A 25,066-nucleotide genomic window follows, 5' to 3' on the forward strand; every position below is an offset into this window, starting at 1 on the left:
TTCGAACGTTTTTTTTTTTTTTTTTTTAAAACACTTTGGAAGACAATAAATCATTCAACAAAAAAAAATGAATTGAGGATCAACCATTGCATAACAGAGAAAAACACAAAAATACAAACTAGAACATTAGGCACATTATGCAATAGCACAAACTGATAACCTTCGTGAAATCAACCTATAGTTGTCAAGTCTTGAGTGGCCTCACTCATAAGTTTTGCACACCAAAAATTTGCCTCGAATCTAATATGATAGATTGACATTCGATTCGAATGAGATAAGCTTTATCAATATCTATCTTTTTCACTAAAACCAAATTTGATGATGAAGTAAACTGGTTCACCTAGATAGTAAGATAGACTCATTTTACATTGTTAAATTTAAACTAAAGATTAAATTATTTTAATATCGCAGCTACATATTTTTCTGGTTTTAGACGAATTATATGAATTTACTGAATTAATCGTAAAAAATGTTTTTGAAATAATACACAATTTTCCTAAAAAAATTTGAATGTTTTTGTTGGTTTTCTCGTTTATTTTCCAAAAAGAAATTATGAAGAAAAGCCATTCAAACATTGAGGTATAAGTACACACGTGTATTTGTTTTGTATCTTATTATTAACAAAAGATAAATCCAAATTAGTATTTTGTATCGTTTTGTACAAATTCAAACACATAAAGATTAATGTTAGATGAATAAACGGTGGTATGTGTTTAAAATATTCCAATTGTGTGTAGTGGAGGAAAACGTTATCAGCTTTCTTTTTGAATTCAATGTCCTTTTCCGGAACAGTAGTAGTAAATACAATTTACAAGTGTAGTGACCAAAACTTTCAAACATCACTTGCCTTTTCGCTGCCTATTTAAGCCTCTACTGTTTTTGGCTTCTATCTAAATTACAAACTTATTCCTTATCCGCTGATCCAATTTAAAGACAAATTTAACATTCAAATCTTCTGTATATATAAAGAAGATGCACGAAACCAAANACTGGTTCACCTAGATAGTAAGATAGACTCATTTTACATTGTTAAATTTAAACTAAAGATTAAATTATTTTAATATCGCAGCTACATATTTTTCTGGTTTTAGACGAATTATATGAATTTACTGAATTAATCGTAAAAAATGTTTTTGAAATAATACACAATTTTCCTAAAAAAATTTGAATGTTTTTGTTGGTTTTCTCGTTTATTTTCCAAAAAGAAATTATGAAGAAAAGCCATTCAAACATTGAGGTATAAGTACACACGTGTATTTGTTTTGTATCTTATTATTAACAAAAGATAAATCCAAATTAGTATTTTGTATCGTTTTGTACAAATTCAAACACATAAAGATTAATGTTAGATGAATAAACGGTGGTATGTGTTTAAAATATTCCAATTGTGTGTAGTGGAGGAAAACGTTATCAGCTTTCTTTTTGAATTCAATGTCCTTTTCCGGAACAGTAGTAGTAAATACAATTTACAAGTGTAGTGACCAAAACTTTCAAACATCACTTGCCTTTTCGCTGCCTATTTAAGCCTCTACTGTTTTTGGCTTCTATCTAAATTACAAACTTATTCCTTATCCGCTGATCCAATTTAAAGACAAATTTAACATTCAAATCTTCTGTATATATAAAGAAGATGCACGAAACCAAAATAGTAGATTAATAGTGTGATGGTATATATAATCACTAGTCCCCGATCTTTATTTATTTATTTTGAACATACTTATATATTAGTGCACGTACGTCATAAATCAAAAGGACCCATACATAAAAAAGTTTCGACGGACCAGTTGATTATGTGTACGAATTTGNTGTGGACGAATTTGTGATAAAGGAAAATAGTTACAATTTTTTTTTACTTTTAGAAGTAATAATAATTACTTTACTTGAAATGGATCAAACGTTGAATCAAATATTGGGAACCAATAAAAAGCGTGGAGATGAATCTCTTTTTCCTCTGGCATCTCAACAAAAGGAAACACTACCCCATTCATTTTCTTTTTAATTTATTTAAATTTGGTCATTTTCGTCTTATTCACATTTTATTTTATTTTTTCTTCTCTTTTAATACTTTTTTTTGTCTTCTTCTATCCGACTTGGCTCTCACTAAGTAAAATATCTACAACACGACAAAATTTACATGGGTCCTTTATTTTATCTCCAACACTAGTCCTTAAGATTAACGCATATATAATGTTCATTAAAAAAAATGGAAAAACATAAACGCACTAATGGTTGTTGTTATCCCTATAATTACTGATTTAATAGAAATATTTCATATTTAATAAGATACGAAATAATTCATGATAAATTGTTATATATGTGTGTCAACAAAAGTTTTAATGATAAAGAATGATAGCTAAACTTATGTTGTTATATAGTGATGGTCTGATGGACTGATGGTAAATGATCTCACACGACGACAATGTCGGAACAAACCTTAACTAATTCACTCGCGCGGGTTTGTTGATGTTTAGTTTTGAATTTTGATAATCGTGAAGCTTGGTATAATGGTACTATATTGTTCTCATTTTCAGGTGTTGCTGATTACGTTAATTGAAAAGAACAAGCCAAATTTAAGTAATATTTATACTAATACACATAACACATGGACATGCACATGCATCATCATCTTCATCATCATCCATGCACGTGCTCCTCACATAATGCTCTCTACATCGCTTTCCAAAATGTCACAAAACAGGATAATTATGATTTTTCATCATAGGTTTAGAGATTGATATCCCGTACCTTGTCTCCCTGCAGTTCTAAGCCCACACCAGAACACACATCTATACGTACGTTATTTCTGTTTATGTGTGTATACGTATGCAATGACCAATGAGCATATATGTGTGTGTGTTGTGTATTTTTGTTATAGCTAGTTGCAGTAAAAAACATTAATATTTAATTTCTCTTATGTAATATATTACTTTTAGAAATCATAGGTCTCGAAAACACTAAATTATTAACAAGATATTAAATTTAGTTACGTATATATATGTTTCATCAATGATTTAATTTTCTTAAAGACGACTGTTGATAAGTAATTTAAGTACAAATATATTATCTGGTATTATTTGAAATTGTAATGGATAAGTTAATACTACGAATATGTGTTTGGAGTTACATATACAAGGGAAAGACAATATTATATATATATATATATGGTGACAGCCAGAATGGGATACTTATCTCTTGGCTTTAAGGGATGTAATACGTTTTTGACATGGATGATAATCATCCACGTGTAATTAAATAAACCCTATCTGGACTTATATTAGGGCTTTTTGTTTCTTATAAGTTATAACTAAATGTACAAACGCCACCTAGAGTTTTGGAATCATATGTCGGACCTAATTTTAACAGTGCCGTCTCTTATTTTAAGCTTGATAACATAACCAGTGATCCAGATTTGTAATAATCATTATGTTTAATAAAATCGAAAAAGAAAGAAAAGTTAGATGCGGTTTGCTTTCAACCTCATTGGATACCATCATTTTCATTGCCATGAGCCTGCCCCATATCTTTTATCCTTAACCTTACATGGATCCCGACATTAATTAACACCACACAGACATCTAATTTAATCTGTTTTTGTTTCTGCATCTATTATATATTCAAATTAGTACATTGAAAGAAAAACCAAAAAAAAAAGTTCAAACGAGTATGGACAAACCTAATAAAACGACAACATTATTGAAATATATCTTTTTTGCCCAACATATTACGATCACGTCAAACCAAACGACTCTAGAATATATATCAACTAGTTTACTTTATATCTATAGTAAACTTTTACCGATGACTCCAAAGTAAACTATCACCGCAAATCATTTTTTTTTTATCTCTGTTCTTTTGTTTGAACTTCGGAAAATTTGTTAAAGTAAACAATGTCTATGTTTATATATATAGCACAATAAAATTGGTATATATATTGTGTAGTAGTTTGGTTTTATATCCATTTTAAATATGTAAAATATATCGGTTTTACTGAAGTATATATCAAAACCACTTAATCAGCCAGTTCACGTGCCTTGTTACTCTTGAAATTGATTGTGATCTGAAGTATGTTTGTTGTCGAAATGACAAGCAGATTCTCTTTCTCAAATCTGAGAGCAAAAAATAGTGCTAACACACTTCTTTTTGTGCCTGTTACTCTTAGTTACGTAAAGACCAGTTTCAAATGTATGATGAAAAAAATATATATGTATTATGAAAGAGGGTGCTTTAAAATTTTTATAATAATACTTATTTTTCCATTCGGGTTCATAACTAATAATATTGTTAAACGTCTTTTAACCAAAACAAAAAAAAGCGAAGCTATCGTTAGAGTTATTTTTTTAAATAGTGACAAAGTGCTTAACTCTTTAACAAAATACATTATAACACGTACGTCTTAAACCAATCACCATGGTTCATACGGTTAGGGTCCGGCATACAATAACGAAAAAGTATTTGATGATCCTTTCTAACTATCTTCATTGATTGATAAAACTAGTAAAATATAAATGAGAGAGGCCCAGATACAATTTTTATTAGTGCACATGAAAGAGAGATGTTAAATGAAGATAGTTAAAGTTTGGATGAATTAGGACCAAGTTAAGTTCATGAATCTTGTGTAGAGGTAGGCTGTGAGTGTGAGGGCGATCTAGTTTAGCAAGCTTGTTTCAAAGTAGATACTCCATTAATGTTATCGACGAAATGAGGAGCAGATTTCTAAACCGATATATGTATAATAGCCTCACGAAGCGTATACTGTTACTTAATTCCTTGTTAATTACAACTTTTCTTTCCACAAGGGTGAAATTGAATCATTTATTTAAGACTATACTTATAACAAATTATATGTTTCCTCTCAGTTATTAACTGGTTATTACTTATTACTGTCTTTTTACTCTTAATTAAGATTATTAGTCTTTTGTGATTGAACTGTTGTTCACTTGTTTACATAATTCTTACTCCAGTTAGCAGTGACGAAAATTGAAGGCCGCTTATTTGATAAGTGTTGTTGTGTCAGTCCATAAAGTCCAAAAATAAAACATAGATTAACATATATGTAACATTGATAAAGATCGATATTTCTAGAAACGCTTCAAATAATTGCCAAAAAAACGTGCACCTTCAGTCTTTAATATGTTATTATATTGTTACTATAAAGATGTCAAAATTGCAATTTCCAATGTTAGAAGTGATGAGGAAACATGAAGGAGAGCATTTCTTTGTCGCTCACAATATTTATTTATTTTCAAAAGTATGACATAATAAATAAATTTTGAAAATAACATCAAAAATGTCATATACACACCTCTAATCCGTATATAAGACTATATCAATAAATGAAAATGTCATATTTAAAATACATAATTAATTTACACAAATTTCATATTTATGTTTAAATTTTCGATGTATTATAAAAGAAGAAGAATCACAAAATGATCATTCATCGCATATACTAATACTAGATCATATGAATTAGCATTTATTTATTGTCTTGCTTTTGTCACTTGAAAGAGAAAAATTAAGTTTGATATAGGAATTAGTTATCCTCGTTTACTTACATTTTCTCTTTATAATATACTTCTTTTGCCGATTAAGTTATCGAGTACTGTGCTGTAGTTTTTTTTGTTTTGTTTTTGTCAACTTGGTCTAGTTAAAATTACCCCTTTAGCTGACAATGATAAAGGCCTCCCTTCTCAAATTTTATCTTTTATGTCAGTCCACAGTTCATAGTTCATACGTATTATTTAGATTATATATATCCACTCCTGTTTTGAAAATCTCCATGTAGCACCAATTACACACCATAAAATTGGTAAATTATCTTTTCTATTTCGATTAATAATTAATTTCACCTAACATCGATTATTTAATTATGTCTATTTATACTGATTATTTTTGGAACCAAATATAAATTAAATATTTTTTATTATTTAGACATTTAAATTAATACTTTATGATGTTTTACAATAACTAATGTATAATTTTTTGATAAAAATCATAAAATTTTATTTTATGTGTTTACCATCATTTCAAAAATAATACTATAGTTTTATATTTTATCTAAAATTTCTTTTAACATAAATAAAATTTATATATTATTATGTATATAAATAAAATTATGTATTTATGTGTTTATCGTCATTTCAAAGATAACACTATAGTTTTATATTTTATCTAAAATTTCTTTTAACATAAATAGAATTATACATATATTTAGTATTATGTATATATATATTTTAATTAATTTAATAAAATAATTCTAAAACTAGTCCCCGATTAATCTCCATTTTATTCTTAATTGTCTCGTTAGGCGCAAAGCCCATCCCGACCGCCCAACTAGCGCCTAACGATTTCTAAAATAGACACCAGTTTACAATTTGCAATAGAAAATTGGAAAAATTGTTTTGTGGCAGAAAATATAAACTTCAATCTATAAATATGAAGAGGTGGAAATGACATCCTCTCAATATTTACCTACACAATTCTGTTTAAAGTTGTGTTAGAAACAAGTTAAGTACTCTCTCTGTCTCACATAGTTTGATGTTTAGTATATTTCACACATATTAAGGCAAAAAAAATATAATTAATTCATTATTTACTTTTTCTTTCAATTGGGTAAAGTTCTACGTTTTCTCTATCTCATCTCTCTTACTTTTCCACCTTTTACTCAAATAAATAATAATAAAAAAAAAAAATATATATATTAAATTTTTGAAAACATCAATAGAAACAAAGAAAATTCCCTAAAATATCAAAGTATTTGGGACAGAGGAAGTATGTGTTTACCTTATTGTTTGAGTAAGTGTGTTAAATTTAATAATATATGAAAGTTGTGAAAGAAGATGAGAATGGTAGAGAAGAGTAATAAATAAATGATAAACAATAAAAAGTAACCATTTGTCATGTTGTTTCTCGATATCTGTAGCACACACTTGTTCAGTGCCTCTTCGAACCACCCCATCGCCATTGGAGCTTTCGAGACAGATAGATATGTCTAATGTTCTCAATCTCATTCCTAAGGTTTTCCATTCATTGATGTGTCTGGATTCACGTTTGTCAGATCGTCTCCATTGTGTCTCCATTGTGTCAAATGCTCGCCCTTGTCACCTCCTTAATGTGACAATATCACTGGTCACATGAAACGATCGTGATGTTTAATTATTATTATAATGACCCCAGTCCCCATCTTAGCTGTATAAATATAATAATAGAAACCACGGATCAACTAACCTCAACAACTGATCTCAAATTGATACGGATAAGCCTTGCAACTTTCGAAATCTGGTGGAGAGATGTATTGTATATACGTTTGACCAGCCTCCTCCTGCAACATATAGATGGAATGTGAGCAGGCTCATTCGAACAGTTTGAGCGCCATCTATGTCCCATGGGAATGTAAAAATTTAAAGCTAGAGGAAGTTACCCTATAGTCTATAGAGAATTTGCAAAGAGAATCAATCTCTTCAATGAAATTTGTATTGGGCGCATCTGCCATAGTCAGATCAAACATGCATCTGCCAATGAGCTCGTAGAAGAGACATTTTAACTATTACTCGGTGGCAACCGCTTTGACCAACAGGGGTGGTGGACCAAACATTATACTTGGCTGAGCAATTGGTTACGGCCCGTTTTCGCTTTGGGCCAATATATTTTACAATATATATAACCAGCAACAATACTCAGCAGTAAAATAAATTAAAAATTTTAGATCCATTTTTCCCACAGTTCTCTTTTTTTTTGGCTTATTCTTTTCTTTTTTTAGTCAAACCAAATTATTATTTTTTCCTAAAATTTTCAAATTTAAAGCCAATAGGTTGGATAGTTAGAGAGACCAAAACCATGATGGTTTTTACCTTTTTATAGAGGAGTAGGCGAGAGTAGCCTAAGCTTTTTATAACAACTAGTATTACTCAAGTGCTCGTTAGTGCGATCGACATACATTATGTGGTGTAAACAATCACTAAAAGAATTGTGTGTTTTAAAAGAGATTGCAATACCCTGGTTGATCTAGTCAGAGAATAGAAAAACAACTTTGGAAATTGGAACATAATCCAGTTTGCATGGAATCCGAGATCGGCAAATAAGACATATTTATCAAAAAAAAAAAACGTAACTATCAGTTGAAGAATAATGCAAGTTTCATTGTTCATTCATTTTTCATATCTCTTGGTTGCATTTTCGGATGTTAACTAAATAAATGGTCTCACATATCTTGCTAACGTCCACTATATAACGACGAAGGGACCATCGGCCTCAAAAACACAACATAAAACAAAGGCAAATAAATTTCTTTTTTTTTTTTTTTTTAAAGCCATGGTTACAATTGTACTCACGTGATAGTACTCTAGAATTTTAAAGTAGTAGTAGATATGGACCACCAAACATATCCATTATGTTAAAATCCATTTGTCTATCAATTCATGGTCTAACAAAATGTAGTAAATGCGGTAAGGGGGGAATGGAGGGAAAAGCTGAGTTCAAAACTTGAAACTGGACCAACCATAGTACTATACAGTAAAATTTGTATGAGTATAAATAAACCTTATATCTCTCTTTAACTTTTTTTTCTTATTGTGTGACTTTGTTTGTGTTTTTGAATATAAACTAGATCTACCTTTTTGGATTTAAACATTATTAGGGCCATGACTTCTTGTTGTTTTACGTCCATCTCTCACTAGCATTTTTAAGGTCAATTATTAAACTTTAGACTTTAGAGTAAGTAAGTCATATAAAACAATAAAGACTTTCGGATACACAATACACAACCAAGTTTTGATTTAAATTCAAAACTCGTAAGAGCTTGATTATATAATCACGTGTAGTAACTAATTTCAAAAGAAATTATGATTGACTCATCATGCTATCAAAAAGGATTTGAAGAAAATATCTTTGCTGAACTCTCAGAAATGTTCTTAAACATTAAATTTGTGATATAACTATAACTTTTTCCCCAATCCCAGTTGTGATTTTTAAAAGTATTTTTTCAAATAGTTGATCATTATTAATATACATCATGGTTAAAGTATTATAACTATCTTCATTCTACAATCATTTATATTGTTACTGTTATAAACAAAAGATTACTACATAACAAGAGCAAACAAAGTTGTGACAAGAAACATCAACAAAATTCTAAAAAGCAAGAAGACGAAGCTAAGGCCAGAAGGAACAAGATCTCTGCAGCATCTTAACATATACACCACTCCACTCGGCACGGCACTCACGATGTAGTTTTATCGTTGTTGGGACCTTCGATTTGGACTGTTTTTTTTTTTTTTTTTTTTTGGTGGTAATTTAAGCGATTTGCTACAAAAGTGAAAAAGGAAAAAAAAAATCATGTGAACCCAAAAAAAGAAAAACAAAAAATGAAAACAAAAAGTTGTAATAATGGCTAGGGGATTTCTACTTGTAGCTCGGTGGCTTCTCATTAAATCAGTAAACGGTGTGGAATTAATGGCACATATACCATTGTACGTAAAAAAGGATAATAAATGTGGCAAATTAAAAATCACATTTATACCCAAATTATTACCCATATCTCACGGGGTTCATCACCCAAATCTATGTTTAAGCTACTAAATTCATATAATTAAGGACTAATTAAACTAACTCAACTTTTTCCCCAATAAACTCACTTCGTTTTCGTCTCTCTCTCTCTCTCTCCCCCATATGGACTTATGGTCAACACTCAACAGGTCAATTTTTTTTTTTTTTTTTTTTAATTTCATTCTTCTCTGTACATAAAAATAATGTTTTCTTTTTGAAAAACACTGTTTTAATGTCGTTAGTAAAGTTTTATATATATATATATATATATATATATATATATTTTTTTTAATTATTTCTAAATGTGTCTTCTTTATCGTTTAAACCACACTAGTGTTGTGTGTGTCTCCGTTCATTCGCAAAGACGGTCTCTTTCCCTAAAGAGCGGATTCACCATCTCGATCTGTGTCCAAAGCTCCTATCTTTTTTCTTCTTCTCCTGAAGGTTTTTTTCTGGAGCTTTCTCAGGTTCTCTAATCTCTCAGTCTTTTAACTTAATTTTGGTTAAGAAAGTTTTGATATTTATGCTTGCTTGTTCATCCACGTTATCGGCATTTCGTTTGCGTATGAGCCGCCGCAAGTTTTCAACTTTTTATGTTTTTTTTTTCGGATTTCTTGCAAAGATGCCCATGTTTGTAAGGGTTTCTTAAGTTAGAATGTGAAGAAAAAAGAAGAGAATGTGAGTTGATTTTAAGGCATAGGGTTTTGTGGGTTTCTTTGAGATTTCTTTAGATGTTGAAGCTCTGATTCATGGGTTTGCTTAGGTTTCTCACGATCTGTTCGTTTTCCCAAGAAAATGTGGCTGAGAAAATATTTATAAACCCCCCAACATAGAAAGGAAGAGTAGTTGGATTCTCGAATATTGATTTTCCTAATATTTTTTCTCCATATTTTTAGAGTGATATTTTCTTTTAGATTTTGTAAAATTGAGGTTCTTTTCTGCATTACTGTTTGCATTGTTCGATAAGGAAATCAAATAACTTTTTGATTCTACCATTGAAACTTACGGAGTTTTGAAAACAAAAAAGTTTGAACCTTTGGAGCTTGTATGTATCTTCTATTGATACTATTGGTTCAGTGGACCAAAATTTTCCTGGAAAGTTTCCAAAAAATCTAGTTGGTTCTAGTTTTGAGTCAATCTGGCCATCTTTTTTTTATATGCATTGTTTGCAGATGAGCAATCTGATCTCTCTATTGCATTAAAGGTTGATCTTTTTGTCTTCTCTTGTCTTTCAATTTGACAGATCGGGAGGAAGATGATGCAGGCCTAAGACTCAAAGACTTCTTCAAGGCTGTGTCTTCTCGTGGGATTTTTATAACATGGGGAAGGAAAATGATGTGTCTCGTCCATTCACTCGTGCCCGTGCCTCTGCTTTGCGCGCTGCAGAAATGACTTCTACTACACAGAATCAACAGAGAGCAAACGCAAAAAGACCAGCCTTGGAGGATACAAGAGCCACTGCACCTAACAAGAGGAGGAAGCGAGTGGCTCTAGGGGAGATTACAAATGTTAACTCCAATGCAGATATACTTGAGGTTGTTAAAACTACATTCTGTTTCTTTATAGTGTTTGGCTTCCTGTGATATCTTGTGAAGTAAAACATGCATCTCTGGAACATGGGTTTTGCCATTTCAGGCCAAAGACATTAAGCAGATAAAGAAAGGACGGGGATGGGGATTTGGGAGTTCATCCCAGTTGACATCTTCTGTAACTTCAGAAGTCACAGATCTTCAGTCCGGGACCGATACAAAAGTAGAAGTTGTATCAATTACAGCAGGAGGAAACCTGTCTATCTGTAAAGGCACAAATGACACAGCTGATAACTGTACTGAGAAGTGGAATTTCAAATTGCCCCCAAGACCACTTGGGAGATCAGCTTCTACAGGTGATCTATATGACACAAATTTTCTTGTGATTAGTTCCTATTGTATAAAGGAGTGGTCTTTACTCACTTATAAATCCTTTTTCTGCAAATGGTTGCAGCTGAGAAAAGTGCTGTTATTGGTAGTTCAACTGTACCAGAAATCCCGAAATTTGTAGACATTGATTCAGATGACAAGGATCCTTTATTGTGTTGCCTCTACGCCCCTGAAATCTACTACAATTTGCGTGTTTCAGAGGTAATTCCTAAGCTTTGGTAGCCTCTAATGAAATTTGTTAAGCCAACGCATTGGAAGTTTTATTCCTTCTGCTTCTGTGTCACTTCTCTTCTAGCAGCTTAAACGCAGACCAGTTCCTGACTTTATGGAGAGAGTACAGAAGGATGTCACCCAGTCCATGCGAGGGATTCTGGTTGATTGGCTTGTGGAGGTTAGTGTGAAGTTTCACTTTTGATGCTAACTTTTGTAGCTTCTATGCCCTTCTCCGGGTTCTCACAAAAAATGCCTGATTTCAATCACAGGTCTCTGAGGAATACACACTTGTTCCTGATACTCTCTACCTCACAGTGTATCTCATAGACTGGTTCCTCCATGGAAACTACGTGCAAAGACAGCAACTTCAACTGCTCGGCATCACTTGCATGCTAATTGCCTCGTATGTTCCTCTCAAATCTCACCAGTAAATCTCGTCTCAAAAGTTAAACTAAACTTATATTTGTTTATACTTTAAAACTTTACAGGAAGTATGAGGAAATCTGTGCGCCACGCATTGAGGAGTTTTGCTTCATTACGGATAACACCTACACAAGAGATCAGGTATACCGAGATTGTTGTCTAAAAACTTAGAAAAGGAAGTGTGTAATGTACTAATGTGTTACTGGAATCTTGATGTGCAGGTTTTGGAAATGGAGAACCAAGTACTTAAGCATTTTAGCTTTCAAATATTTACTCCCACTCCAAAAACGTTCCTCAGGAGATTTATCAGAGCAGCGCACGCCTCTCACCTGGTAATGCATTTTGCAATTTGCTCACCTATCTCTTCTTATTACAAAGTTTAGTAGAAAGACTGACGATGTTTGATTGCTGATTCGGCAGAGCCCGAGCCTTGAAGTCGAGTTTCTAGCCAGCTATCTAACGGAGTTGACATTAATAGACTACCATTTCTTGAAGTTTCTTCCTTCCGTCGTTGCTGCTTCAGCGGTTTTTCTTGCCAAGTGGACATTGGACCAATCAAACCACCCATGGGTCTGTAATGTTGCTTCTCTTTCTTTATATCTTTCTTTATATCCAGACACAGTTTAGTTCCACAAAATGTTAACCTTCTTTTTTTCTTTGTTGCCTGCAGAATCCAACACTTGAGCATTACACAACGTACAAAGCGGCGGATCTGAAAGCATCTGTGCATGCCTTACAAAATTTGCAGCTTAACACCAACGGTTGCCCCTTAAGTGCTATACGCATGAAGTATAGACAAGAGAAAGTAAGCTTATACAGTTAAAACCACATACAAAGACCTGTTTGGTATTGTTTATATTTGGTTTCCTTGATTCTCATAAGACTTGTTTTGGATTTGCAGTTCAAATCTGTGGCGGTTCTCATGTCTCCAAAGCTACTTGACACCCTATTCTGAAGGTTTTAACTCCTAACCGATAATAGATTTGTCACATTGGCCCATTTCGTCTTCATTCATCTATTACTCTTTGTTCATAAAACAGTTCCCACGGTCCCACTCATCTAATACCTTTTCTTCCTGGATACGATGGTATCATCTCCGGGAAGACCTAGCCGTAGTTCGGTTATTGCGAGTCCAAGAATACTACTCTCATTCGCCATTTCCTTGATACTTTTGGTTGAAGTATATTGGTGTGTTAATGTGTTTGAACTTTATTATGTTACCACTTTATATGTTATCATGGGAACATAAAACGATGCCGTCTGAGACAAGCTCGTTTAACATTGATTTATCTTGTCGGCCCCATATAAAGATCTTGTCGAAACCTTTTATGACATTTTCTTTTCATCCCTTTGCCGCTTCGTGTTTAAATGTCGATGATATGGATCCGTTGATTCGACAAATCGGACGGCTATGCTCTTGCATGTTACCGACAAAGTAGGCTTTCTTTCTCAGCCGTGGATCATAATTAAACACATTAGTGTATCTCTCTATTGGACATCCCATGTTGTGTGATTTGTTATGTCTCTCCCATTCTTTTAATCAACGACATAAATCTAAAACAACATATTCATGGTCGAATATACGATAGTGCACATTAAAATCTACGTATATTTTTTAAATACTCATGTTTCTTGACAACCGAACACGTGTTACTCAAGGCTAAGACAAGTTATATATGGCGAACGCCCACACGAAGTAAATTATTTTCATTTTTTTCTACCCGTAAACGTAACACAGGGCGTATATAATTTTATATATGATTTTCGACCCAAAAAATGTATTTTGTATATATACTTATGTAGTATATAGTTTATGCAATTCACACATGCGCCCGACACTTTCATTAGTTACATTACATTACACATAAATTAGTCGAGACTTTTGGTTATTTGCATGAATACCTGAGACTTCTGATATTCACAAATCACACACCTACCCCGGCACTTTCGTTATTTACACATGTATGCCATTTTTTTTGTCAGTTTGTAACGAATTGGAAACGGAACTGATTACGATGACAGGAATAATTCCATTTTTTTTAAATAGATATTCCCATATCTTTGTATCTCCAGTTGCACATTTTTGGAATGTGCATATATTAGTTGATATGGATACGCAAGATTTTCCATTTATGCGATTAGTTATATTTCCTTGTACACATTTTCTAGGTGTTGATCGATCATGTAAAAGTGCATACATATATTGTCGGCCAATGAAAAACACAACACGCGCGACTTTGTGACAATGGTGCGCGAAACCCACAATGATAATGATGAGCACGTCATCGACGTTACAACCGATTACGATTCTACGCCAGGATTGTCTTTGTACGTTACAACCGATTACGATTCTACGCCAGGATCGTCTTTGTACGTTACAACCGATGAAGAAACCCACAATGATAATGATGAGCACGTCATCGACATTACAACCGATGACGATACTTCTTCGCCAGGATCGTCTTTGGACCAGGGGAGCTATTCTTCATTAAGCTCGCCTCTGTCTACTGATGACGGAACTTCAGATGACGGTGCAAGTTCATCATCTACGAGAGGCTGTGATAGTTTTTGGAATACATTGGAATTAGTAGTCACTTTGGTTCACATTGTTGCAGCATTAGTAATTTTGACTCTGGCAGAAGATGAACATCCACACGCACTTTTGTTAGCATGGCTCATCGGTTACACTTGTGGGTGTATTACCATTGCCCTCCTTATTATCCTTTCGCTTCTCCGCAAGTATAACCAAGTTGGGGTTTACTCAAGGTCGAGGTATAATAATCCCATAATAATTCCTATTTAATTCTGTTGAAAGCAAAACTATAGTATGTTTCTTTTGTTGTTATTCGAAATCAATGGGTTTAGTTAGCCAAATCAAAATAAACAAATATTGGTGGCAGAGTGGATAGAGTGATGGAGGTTTTGAAGATTGGGGTTGAATGTTTATTTTTTGTGTGGTTAATCTTGGGGATTGTATGGATTTGTGATGCACAGTCATCTCCTACCGATGCTCCTAAACTCCACAGGTTCAACTCACAATCATATCCCAAAAGAGAATTAATTTGTTAAATTATCCCTAACTAATTAATCAGTATAACTCACTGTTGTCTTCTTGATTACACTTTTGCAGGTTATGTGTAGGCTTCATTGCTTTCAGTTGCATTAGATATGCATTTACACTTCTATTATGTGCAGGTATATATATTTTTATCTCATATAATTTGTTCACGAGTGTTTTGGAACATTTGTTCTCATCTATGGTAGATAATAAGTTGTGAGAAAAATGATGTAGATTCTCTTTTGGGTGGTGGATTATATTTTCAGAGACCGAGCCCTGATGATGTGAGTAATCTAATACTACTATAGTACTGTGTTTGAAGAAGCCATTTTTTTTTTGTTGTTTTCATTATTTTAATGATGGTGTGCAGTGTTGTTGCATATGCTTGGAGAAATTTGGAGAGGAAGAAAGACTAGTAATAAGGAAACTTGAATGCTCACACGTATTTCATTCGAAGTGTATAGACAAATGGCTGAGAGTCAAATCGACATGCCCTCTCTGTCAATCACTGGTTAGGGATTGATGAGATGAGGTTAAGGTGTTTTGCNTTTTTTTTTTTTTTTTTTTTGTTATTATTCAAAACATCCCTATTATCATTTGTAAAATCGTTTAAGTAATAAACCTTGGTTTTGTAAGAAATTATAAGAATAAGAGTTACGAGAATATGACCAAATTAATTCATTTAAAAAATGTTAAAATTGTCATTTAATTATTTCTCTATTTGGATAAACAAGCGGATCCTTTTTACCAAGTAATCTGAAACCCGGTTTCATTTTTTAATCTCAGCCGTTCAATATTTTTTAGAATAAATCCCAAACGTTCATTGACTAAACCTAAAAAAAAACTTTTTTTCCTTCGCCTCTGCTCTCTTTCTCGCCGTCTCTCTCAAATGGATTTAAGTATATGTTTGATGATTAAAACCAAGTTTAATTGGAATTTGGTTTCTGAATCTCGATGTGTAGTGGTTTTGGATTCTTCTCTGGTCATCAGCACGATTTTGAGAGGATAAACTCAATCTCATAAATCGTCAATAACTCAACCTCAAAAATCTGTCTGATTCATCTCTCTGATCAAGTAAGCTCATATACCGATTGTTTTCATTTTGATCTAAATCGATTTGTGTAAGATTCTCTTCTGGTGGGTTCTATGGTTTTAATCGTTCCCCAAGTACTCTTGAACCTCTGCTAAGGTTAACACAAATAGTTGGTTTGATGATTTGATTCATATTTTTTTGTTATGATGACTTTGTGTTTTCTACAAGGTTGATTCTTTGAAATGGGAGATCTCGATATTGTACAAGCAACTCATTATAGACACAACACAACAGTTTCGTAGTGAGCTTGAACAAATAACAGAGTTCTCAAATCAAGGTATCATCGATCACGTGCTCTCTCAATTTGTGAAAGTAAGAACTGGAATGTGCTAAGTTAATTAACTTACAGGTGAAAGTGCAAAGCTGCCAGAGATTGAGCTTGTGTATGTGTGTGATATGTGATGTTATAATGAATTTCCCCGTATAAAAGTCTTATAATGACTAACATTATATTTTGGCTCTTTTATTAATTTTTTTTTTTCTTTGTTTGTATGAAATCTGGATTTTAGCATTATCATTTAGTAGCCATTGAATCTGCAATAAGACTTTATCAAGTGTCTTTTAATTTGGATGTTGCAAGGTTTTCCAGCTGAGGAACGGGTGAGATGTAGAAGAAGATAGTACGATGAAATTCAATTAGTGATGTGAATCTCTTCAGTGAGTTTCAGCAACCATTGTCTCGCTTAACGATTAGATTGGAGCTTCATGGTTTTAAAACGCGTTTGGTGCAGTGAAAAACGTTTAAAGAGAGAGCTGAGAATGGAGGAGAAGAAAGAAAGGAGATCATCAAACTTGATCCTTCTTCACCTAAAGTTTCTGTTGTTGTTCCTCTTAAGCTCAGTTGATGCAGATCTCACCGAATCAAGTTTTTTAAATTGCATTTCATGTCAATTCTTTTATAGGTTTGTTGTTCATAGAGATATATATATATATATATGATTTCATTTACTAAGCAAAAGATAAAAGACACTTATAAGGTGTTGTTACATTCAGACAGAATTTTTCTTATCTCAAAAGAGATTATTAACACATACTAAGAAAAACTAGCAATATGACTTGCAGGACAATGAGAATTTGGTCTCAAGAACTGAGTTGAAAAAACTTTTGAGCCATTGGATGCTTAACGTGTGAAAGCTCACTCGGTTTAAGAACTTCAACAAATCTCTCTGTCGACAACAAGGCAAATGACATCAGCAACTTTCTAAGCTAATAAGACCCCATCTTGAAATGTATTTGTCTTTTCTCTATTTTTTCTTTAGTATTTATTTTATTATAATTTACAAACGTTAAGGATACAAAATAAGCCAACAAGCAAGACAATACTGAACTATTATTTAATAGCCTAGATGTAACCCAATCGTTTAGACCCATGACAAGGAGAAGGATAAATTATTTTGGTAAGTAATTGTTACACTATCAATAAATTATACACATGTTTTAAACTTCCCGCATATCTGTATACATATATTATTTCAAAAATATACATGAATAACATAATACTATCTACTTAAACCACATAATAGTAATTCTGATGAGAGATACGTATTATGCAATCTTTATAAGTAAACAACAAACTTAAACAAAAACCAGTACTACTTGAGTATAACAAATTTACATTGGCAAAAAATGTAAGAGGAGGTATTATTGAAAAATTTTACATGAAAATAAGGCATCTATGTTACAACACCTAGATTAATATAATTTTTAGTCGGTTTACGACTTTGAAAATTTATAAGAAAATATTTTGTCTCGTGCTACAGCACGGGTTACTATCTAGTAGAAGTGTTATACCACATTAAACCCTCTCCACTTGAAATAGGTTCCCGGAGATGTCTGTCATGAGGCTATTACTCATGCTTTTGATCTGAATTTTTCAAGAACCTCCTTATGTGTCTTTTTATCTGACTATTTTTTATAATAATTTAATTGCTAAATACTACAATATAGTTTACTTTGTTGATCTGGTCTAATTTTTTTTTTTTTAAAGACTAATAATAATTTAGCACCAAAGTAGAAATTAAGGTATATGCTTCGTGTGTCAACGCTGATATAAGATGGACTTTTAAAACTTTTGATCGGCAAGAAATAGGAGAAAGAAACCAAAAGTTATCATCAATGGAAGGCCCTTTGTTGACCGAGCGTGAACACATCATCAACATCACAAACGATCGTAGTTCCCCATCAACAGATGGTCAGCAACCACACGAGGTTGTTGAATTGTGTGATCCATACACAAATGAAAGCGTTTGGAATTCAATCGAGTTTGTTGTGACTTTGGCCCTGATTGCTGCAGCCATAATTGTTCTGATCCAGCCAAGAGATGAAGAACACCCACAAATAGTTTTGTTTATATGGATCATCGGTTATACTTGTGGCTGTGTTGCCACTCTCCCTATCCTATGTTGGCGTTTTTGGCATTATAACCGAAGTGTTGGCCCCGAATCTATAGAAAAATACTTAAGAGAGAAAATGTAATATATATATATATATATATATATTGTGTTTATGTTCTCTCTTTATACATTAGATTGAGATATATTAATGGCTTTATTGGTTTGCAGAATCAACAAGCGTATGGACCACGTTATGATGTGTTTCTTCCTGGGTTGGTTTGTGGTGTTTTTATGGATTTGTACTGTTCATGTATACATCTCATCGGCTCTAGATGATACTACTACTCAATACTTATGGTGCGTATCAAAACGAAATTTACTATCATATCCCTTAAAAGTAATATTGAACTTTCTAATACATACATGCGGAAATACTCATCTATTGTCTTCTACATTGTCTTGATGCAGGTTATGTGTGGCTCTCCTTACTTTCAGTTGCATTAGATATGTATTTTATAATCTAACAATGACAGTGGTCTGTTACACCACTCCTTTTCTCATACTGACTCCTGTGGTCGTATGTGTTCTCCTTGTTGTGGAAGTCTTAAAAGGCATTGGATCATGCATTATAGAATGCATCTGTTAATTCGTCAAATCCGTCACACGTTACTGATAATCAATATCAATCCTGCGACCTGCTTGTACTTCTTTTTTTCTTTTTTTTCTGGTGTTAACAAACAATAAGAAATTTGGTGTTAAATTTGTTGAGAAAAACATGTTATTTGCTACAGTTTCCCAAATAAGAAATTTAATATATATATATATATATATATATATATATATTTGAAAACTTTTTTTAGCTTTCCCAAATAATAAGTTAAGCACCAAAGAATTGGAAAGATCTCTATTTTTAGTTTGGTTGTAAACACTATATAATTCAGACCAAATATTAAGGTTTTACTTTATTTCATTGTAACAGACTACAATTACTAATACTCCTAAGTAATAAAGCTGGTGAGCTGGTTTTGGTGTAGGTAAAAAAAAAAAAAAAAATTAGCTCCCAAAGTCTACTCATCGTGTTTCATTGTAAAATACTATATAATACATATGTTGACTTAGAATTGGCTGGTGTCCATTTGGTTCTTTAATAATTTAGTTGGATATATATACTCTTTGTAATGTGTAATACGTATCCTGAGAGAGAGAATAAAAAAAGAAACGGAATTAATTTACAAATTTGACTTTTAGAATAGATCTTGACATAGAAATAGGTCTTATAATAATAATAATAATTTAGCACCAAAGAATCGGAGAGGGTTTGTATGTGCTTGCTTTGTATTTTCAACGCAGGTTTTACATGAACTATTAATTCGATTGCAAAGTAGGAGAAAGCAAAAGTGATCAATGGACGGCCCTTTGTTGACCAAGAAGAGTGAGCACAACGTCGAGGACGTTACAAACCAAATTTGTAATCATATATCCCTTTAAACGTATAATATTGAACTTTCTAGTACAGTAATACACTCAGGTAATGTGTGGCTCTCCAGCAAAAGAAGCACTCGAGTTAATTTGAATTTAATAATAAACAATAGTTATTTGAGTTTTATTTATTTATTTATTTTTCCTACACACATTTGTTATTGTTACGTAACAATTCTCTCCATTTATTTTGTTAAGAACAAAAGTAGAAAACCAAAATGTAAAAACTAACCACCACTAAAAGGCCTATGAAGAATTGAAGATGTTGGTCCATCCCACAAAGCCAAAACCAAAACCAAAGATATAAATTTGTGCACATAAGAAACTGTCAATAAGTGGACGTGCCGGAGTGGTTATCGGGCATGACTAGAAATCATGTGGGCTTTGCCCGCGCAGGTTCGAATCCTGCCGTTCACGTTTTTCATATTTTTTTTCCTTTCATTTTTTACATCCCGCCCATATATCATCATCAATCTACCCTAGATTTTTTTTATTAATCAAATCCCGCTTTTCTCAATCCTTTTCAATTTTCAAAACCCACCCCCATCTCCTCCTCTCGGCGTCAGTGTTTATAAACTGAAATCCCCATCGGCGAGGTATTTTCCGGTGATTCAGATGGCTGATACGAGCCGGAGTTCAAGTTTAGAGGACGATCCCCTTCACGCTTACTCTGGTCTATCCTTGTTTCCTCGCACACTCAAATCCTTGTCGAATCCTCTTCCTCCTCCTCCTCCTCTTCATCAATCAGAAGATCCACAGCAGACCCATACTCTCCTTGAGTCTATGGTAAAGCTTTTCCCCTCCTCCTCCTCTTAATCTGCTTCATACTTCGACCTGATTTGCTTTAGTAGCTAGATTTAGGGTTTTGGTTTGCTCAGTGAGTAATTACGGTGACGATTCGACTTGGTTATTTTGACGGTTACGAAATCAATCTCATTTCTCGCGTGTTTAATCGTATCCTTGCTTCGTTTCTGCTCATCCCGCTTCTGGGTGGGTGGGAGTTCCCAAATGACTAAGATTAGGTTTTTTTTTTTTTTAATGCGCCTTTGTTTCTTCTTCTACTTCTTGATGGATGCTTGATTTTCAGATTATCTGTGTAAACTGAAATTATAAAGCAATTTACTTGGAATTTTAAGAAGTCTGACATCGTACAACCGTGTGAGATTTAGGCGTTGTGTCTCTGGGTTCTTATTATGTGCAGCGCAGACCCAAGGAGGCACAAACATCTCTTTGTTTTTTCATACATTGACATATCAAGCTCAATATAATCTCAAGCTAAATTATTCGTTTTCCAAATTCTTGGCTTCTATCTTACAGCCTTTTGAAATTCAAAATGAGCATCAGGAGCAGGCAAAAGCTATCTTAGAAGATATCAATGTAGATGCCAAGCTGCTGAACCCTATTCCAAATAAACGAGAACGAAGACAGGGGTTAGACCGTCAGCGGAAAAGCTTTTCTCTTGACCTTCCGACAAGGTAAAAAAAAAAGATCATAGCAAATGATCCATTGATTTTTTTCTTTATTTTTCCACTTCATCATGATTCCTTTACAAAGTTAGTTGAAACCTATATTAAATATTCTTGTTGCAGTCAACCACCTCCAGCTCCACCAAGCTTTGATGGTATTAAAATTCCAAGACCTGAAGAATACTTTGCTGAATATGATAAATATGAACGTGAGTTATTTCTTTTCTCATGTTCATAGCCTTACCGTGTTTTATTATATAACTGTCATGCATTTATGCTTTCTTTTCGATGGATTTGAAATAGTTGCCAATCGAGAATGGCATAAACAGACTGGCACCAGTGTGATAGATACACAACAGAACCCGCCATCAAGGCGCCCTCGCCGATCAGGACTTCAAGGGTATGTACTATGAGCAACTCTGTTTGAGCATGTTTCAGAGGTGTTCCATTTCCATCTTTTGCTATCTGTTTTCCTTGATACTGAAAATTTCAAATTCTAGGAGGAAACGGCCTTCGTTCACGCTTACTTCTGAGGATGGTTATTTCGCTGATGATGTCAACCTGGAAGCTTCAGAAAAGGAAATCCCCATTCCTTCTGAGCAAGGCTTAAAGAGGACCACAGCTGCACAAGTTATGACTGATGCTGTCAACCTGGAAGCTTCAGAAAAGGAAATCCCCATTCCTTCTAAACAAAGCCTAAAGAGGACCACAGCTGCACAAGTTATGACTGCAGACAGGGAAGTCGATGGTGAGTGACCACTTGTTTGATCATCGCTACCATTTTGTGAAATCATGCTACCATCTGATAGTGATAGAAACTGTGTTTTCCAGATTCAACCGTAGACAAGGACAAGGACTTAAGCAATATTTTGCATGAGTTGCTTGCTTGCAGTCGGGATGAGCTTGAGGACGGTGGTGCCATCAAGATTTTGGAGGATCGCTTCAATATCAAGCCCTTTGTTGTGGAAGATATTTCTGAAGTTCCAGATGTTAGAAAAATGGACTTGAAGGCATCTCAAAGGAACCCATCAAACCGGAAGAGTGTGCTATCAAACATACAGAATATGCTGAAAGGGACCCACAGCGATGCGGTTCGGAAAAATAGCTACCCGTCATCCCCCCTGATGAAAGAACATATTTCATCACCAAACCCACCAAATAAGCTGTTTTCATTTCCTGACATCCATAACTTGCTTCCAGGGGATCACCTGTCTAATGAGGTTGATATACAACCTTCAGCAAAGGATTTGACTATTGGTTCCGGCTCTTCATTGGCCAAGGATGCTGATAAAGATATAACTAATACATCCCCGTCTAATGTGGGTACTGTAGACGCTGCTAAACCTTTCAACAGCTCAGTGGAGAAGAGTTCCGGTGAACATGATTCTGGTACTCGTTCTGGCATCCATAGATTTCATTCAAGTCGAGATGGGAATGCAGAAAATTGTGTGGAAGATAGCATCACAAACAAAAAGTCAGCTACGCTAGAGGTTAATTTAGATATGCAAACAAAAGAAAAAGAGGGAGATGTGCCCATGAGTGAAAGTGGAGCAAACAGTGACTCTGGCAGAAGGGAAAATGATGCTGATATCAGTGAAGAAACTGAGCAATTAGAAAGGCTGGTTAGTTTCTCCTTGGCTGTACGGGATTCGTCATTAACATATCTGGACTTCTTGTTGTTTACATCTCTTGTGAATTTGTTTGTGGTATAGGCGGAATATGGATCTAGAGAGGTCACAAGACCTTTGATTGTAGAAGAGGATAGTATCCTGCATCGGCAAGGTATGATAACCTTAACCTTCATGCTATAGTGAATTATCTAAAACTAAACAAGCAAATTAGCATATCTCCTACATTAACTTGCCCACACTTTTCCATTAGATACTTACTTCCAGTAACCTTTTCAGTTCACCTTATAATTATGGTTCAAGTTTTTTCCTTACGCCGTTGTTTCGCCTTCAGGTGCATCCTCAAAGTCTCCAAACAGAGCTCCAGAACAATTCAACACAATGGATGGATCCTTTGAACATGCAGAGCACATTCAGGGACAACAAGAGGAGGAAAATGACAACGAGGACACTGCTTGTGGACTTCAAAAAGAAAATCCTCAGGTTAGTTTCTCATCATTGTCTGTTCACCTCTCTGTGGGGTCTTGATATCAAGGCCAATTCGTCTTCATGTTGTCTCAATTGTTATAGTTGGTCCATCTCTTCTCGACGTTTATCCTTCTCAAATCACTAAAGGTATTTTTTATTGTAGTAGTGTGCGAGATTCGTATTGTTTAGATCCATGATAAATATAGCACACTGAACAGAATCGTTGGTTGTGTAAATGTTAAGATATTCTGTGTTTTTTTGAGGGTGTAAGTTCCATTTAGGGTACTCTGTAGTACGAACTTACTTGACAAAATGAATTAGAGATTAACTTATTTTCAGCAGGAGGTTGACAACTCTTCACGCAAACAAAGAAATAAACGAAAAAAGAGAGGATCTTCTGATAGCAATATGAAAAAGCGAAGCAAGACTGTGCATGGTGAGACTGGAGGGGACAAGCAAATGGCAACATTGCCACATAAAAGTGGAGCAAAGAAGCAAACCAAAAAACAATCCAACGAGAGAGAAGAGAAGAAGCAAAAGAAAACTCTTACACGTGAGGCTGCAATATTCTCTCGCAGGAAAAGCCTTGCAGGTACATAGACTTGCCAATAAAAACTTAACTTCATTACTGGTGCATCAACTTCACTTTCGATTGAAATACTAAACCAACATGTTTTTCTTGTCTCTCTCGAAGGTGCTGGAACTAAAATGGACGGTGGTATCAGACGAAGTACAAGGATCAAGTCAAGACCACTCGAATTCTGGAGAGGTGAAAGATTCTTGTACGGACGGATCCATGAGAGTAAGTCACATATTCGTTTTACCACATCGATTTTTTAAAATGCTTGTTTTCCAATTCATAACGTTCTTATTGTTTCCATAGGTATGACTACTGTTATCGGCATAAAGTATGGATCCCCGGGAGATGGTAAAAGTGACAAGCGTGCATCTAAGGTGAAATCATATGTATCTGATGATTACAAAGACCTGGTTGATTTTGCTGCCCTGCATTGAAGTATCATCATAATCCTAGGAAGGAAATGGTCAACCATCCTCTTGTGATCATAATAACTATGGCGTCTTGTGTCTTACAACGAACGTCACTAAACTTGTCACTGTCTTCCTTTAAAACCGCAACAGCATAAGACTTTCGCAAATGTAACGAAAGTTTTCAACTTTCAATTAGTCTCTTCCATGATACTTGTCAACTTGCATTTGTCACATTAGTCTTTGCCTCTTTGATATTTCTTTAGGTCACTTTTTGTAACCACCTTTCTCTCTTAAATGCTGCCTTGACTATTAATATTCTCTTAACTAAAGTCAAATATATTGTATTTAGGAGACTGCTATTTGATTTTAACTGAATTAGCCCAACCAAATTCGAATAGCGGGTCATTATTTTGGACAAGTGGTTCATGACTATAATTTTAAATTCAACAAACC

The 25,066-nt window shown here is 33.8% G+C and overlaps 3 protein-coding genes, 2 long non-coding RNA genes and 1 other non-coding gene across 9 annotated transcripts; all 6 read left to right on the forward strand.

Annotated features, from left to right (window-relative positions):
* Window positions 9,857-13,447, forward strand: LOC104774310 (cyclin-A2-3). Of its 2 annotated transcripts, XM_010498945.2 has the most exons (12): window positions 9,857-10,010; window positions 10,787-11,078; window positions 11,179-11,428; window positions 11,527-11,663; window positions 11,758-11,853; window positions 11,945-12,078; window positions 12,164-12,239; window positions 12,320-12,430; window positions 12,519-12,668; window positions 12,769-12,903; window positions 13,000-13,055; window positions 13,139-13,441. In XM_010498945.2, exons 2-11 carry the CDS (start codon window positions 10,863-10,865, stop codon window positions 13,051-13,053), a joined length of 1,359 nt encoding a protein of 452 aa, XP_010497247.1. In that variant the 5' UTR covers window positions 9,857-10,010; window positions 10,787-10,862; the 3' UTR covers window positions 13,054-13,055; window positions 13,139-13,441. The 2 variants fall into 2 exon arrangements, with proteins under 2 accessions (XP_010497247.1, XP_010497255.1); XM_010498953.2 differs by having other exon boundaries at window positions 9,858-10,010; window positions 11,761-11,853; window positions 13,000-13,447.
* LOC104778728 lies at window positions 15,013-15,697 on the forward strand. The gene is made up of 4 exons (XR_002036930.1): window positions 15,013-15,124; window positions 15,229-15,293; window positions 15,391-15,440; window positions 15,527-15,697. It is a non-coding gene; the product is annotated as an uncharacterized LOC104778728 (long non-coding RNA).
* On the forward strand, window positions 16,000-17,241 carry LOC104774326. Its single transcript, XR_765307.2, has 3 exons — window positions 16,000-16,230; window positions 16,418-16,526; window positions 16,830-17,241. It is a non-coding gene; the product is annotated as an uncharacterized LOC104774326 (long non-coding RNA).
* On the forward strand, window positions 18,325-19,291 carry LOC104774333. Its single transcript, XM_010498966.1, has 3 exons — window positions 18,325-18,720; window positions 18,811-18,939; window positions 19,051-19,291. The coding sequence occupies exons 1-3, from the start codon at window positions 18,365-18,367 to the stop codon at window positions 19,226-19,228; spliced, it is 663 nt and encodes a 220-aa protein (XP_010497268.1). The 5' UTR covers window positions 18,325-18,364; the 3' UTR covers window positions 19,229-19,291.
* Window positions 20,397-20,478, forward strand: TRNAS-AGA. Its single transcript has one exon. It is a non-coding gene; the product is annotated as a tRNA-Ser (tRNA).
* On the forward strand, window positions 20,573-24,926 carry LOC104774341. 3 transcript variants are annotated; one of them, XM_010498972.2, is made up of 11 exons: window positions 20,573-20,847; window positions 21,379-21,536; window positions 21,651-21,736; window positions 21,831-21,927; window positions 22,028-22,275; window positions 22,359-23,149; window positions 23,240-23,309; window positions 23,490-23,638; window positions 23,963-24,215; window positions 24,318-24,425; window positions 24,507-24,926. In XM_010498972.2, the coding sequence occupies exons 1-11, from the start codon at window positions 20,677-20,679 to the stop codon at window positions 24,635-24,637; spliced, it is 2,262 nt and encodes a 753-aa protein (XP_010497274.1). In that variant the 5' UTR covers window positions 20,573-20,676; the 3' UTR covers window positions 24,638-24,926. The 3 variants fall into 3 exon arrangements, with proteins under 3 accessions (XP_010497274.1, XP_010497282.1, XP_010497290.1); XM_010498980.2 differs by having other exon boundaries at window positions 23,966-24,215; XM_010498988.2 differs by having other exon boundaries at window positions 21,406-21,536.

This window comes from Camelina sativa, chromosome 3, assembly GCF_000633955.1.
Source record: "Camelina sativa cultivar DH55 chromosome 3, Cs, whole genome shotgun sequence".
Lineage (NCBI taxonomy): Eukaryota > Viridiplantae > Streptophyta > Magnoliopsida > Brassicales > Brassicaceae > Camelina > Camelina sativa.

Coding starts and splice junctions, on each gene's coding strand:
- LOC104774341 (XM_010498972.2), top strand. CDS start 20,677: ATGGCTGATACGAGCCGGAGTTCAAGTTTAGAGGACGATCCCCTTCAC. Junction 23,639..23,962: donor TTCAAAAAGAAAATCCTCAG/GTTAGTTTCTCA, acceptor ACTTATTTTCAG/CAGGAGGTTGACAACTCTTC. Junction 24,216..24,317: donor TCGCAGGAAAAGCCTTGCAG/GTACATAGACTT, acceptor TCTCTCTCGAAG/GTGCTGGAACTAAAATGGAC.
- LOC104774333 (XM_010498966.1), top strand. CDS start 18,365: ATGGAAGGCCCTTTGTTGACCGAGCGTGAACACATCATCAACATCACA. Junction 18,721..18,810: donor AAATACTTAAGAGAGAAAAT/GTAATATATATA, acceptor ATTGGTTTGCAG/AATCAACAAGCGTATGGACC. Junction 18,940..19,050: donor ACTACTACTCAATACTTATG/GTGCGTATCAAA, acceptor GTCTTGATGCAG/GTTATGTGTGGCTCTCCTTA.
- LOC104774310 (XM_010498945.2), top strand. CDS start 10,863: ATGGGGAAGGAAAATGATGTGTCTCGTCCATTCACTCGTGCCCGTGCC. Junction 12,431..12,518: donor CAGCGCACGCCTCTCACCTG/GTAATGCATTTT, acceptor CTGATTCGGCAG/AGCCCGAGCCTTGAAGTCGA. Junction 12,904..12,999: donor TGAAGTATAGACAAGAGAAA/GTAAGCTTATAC, acceptor TTGGATTTGCAG/TTCAAATCTGTGGCGGTTCT.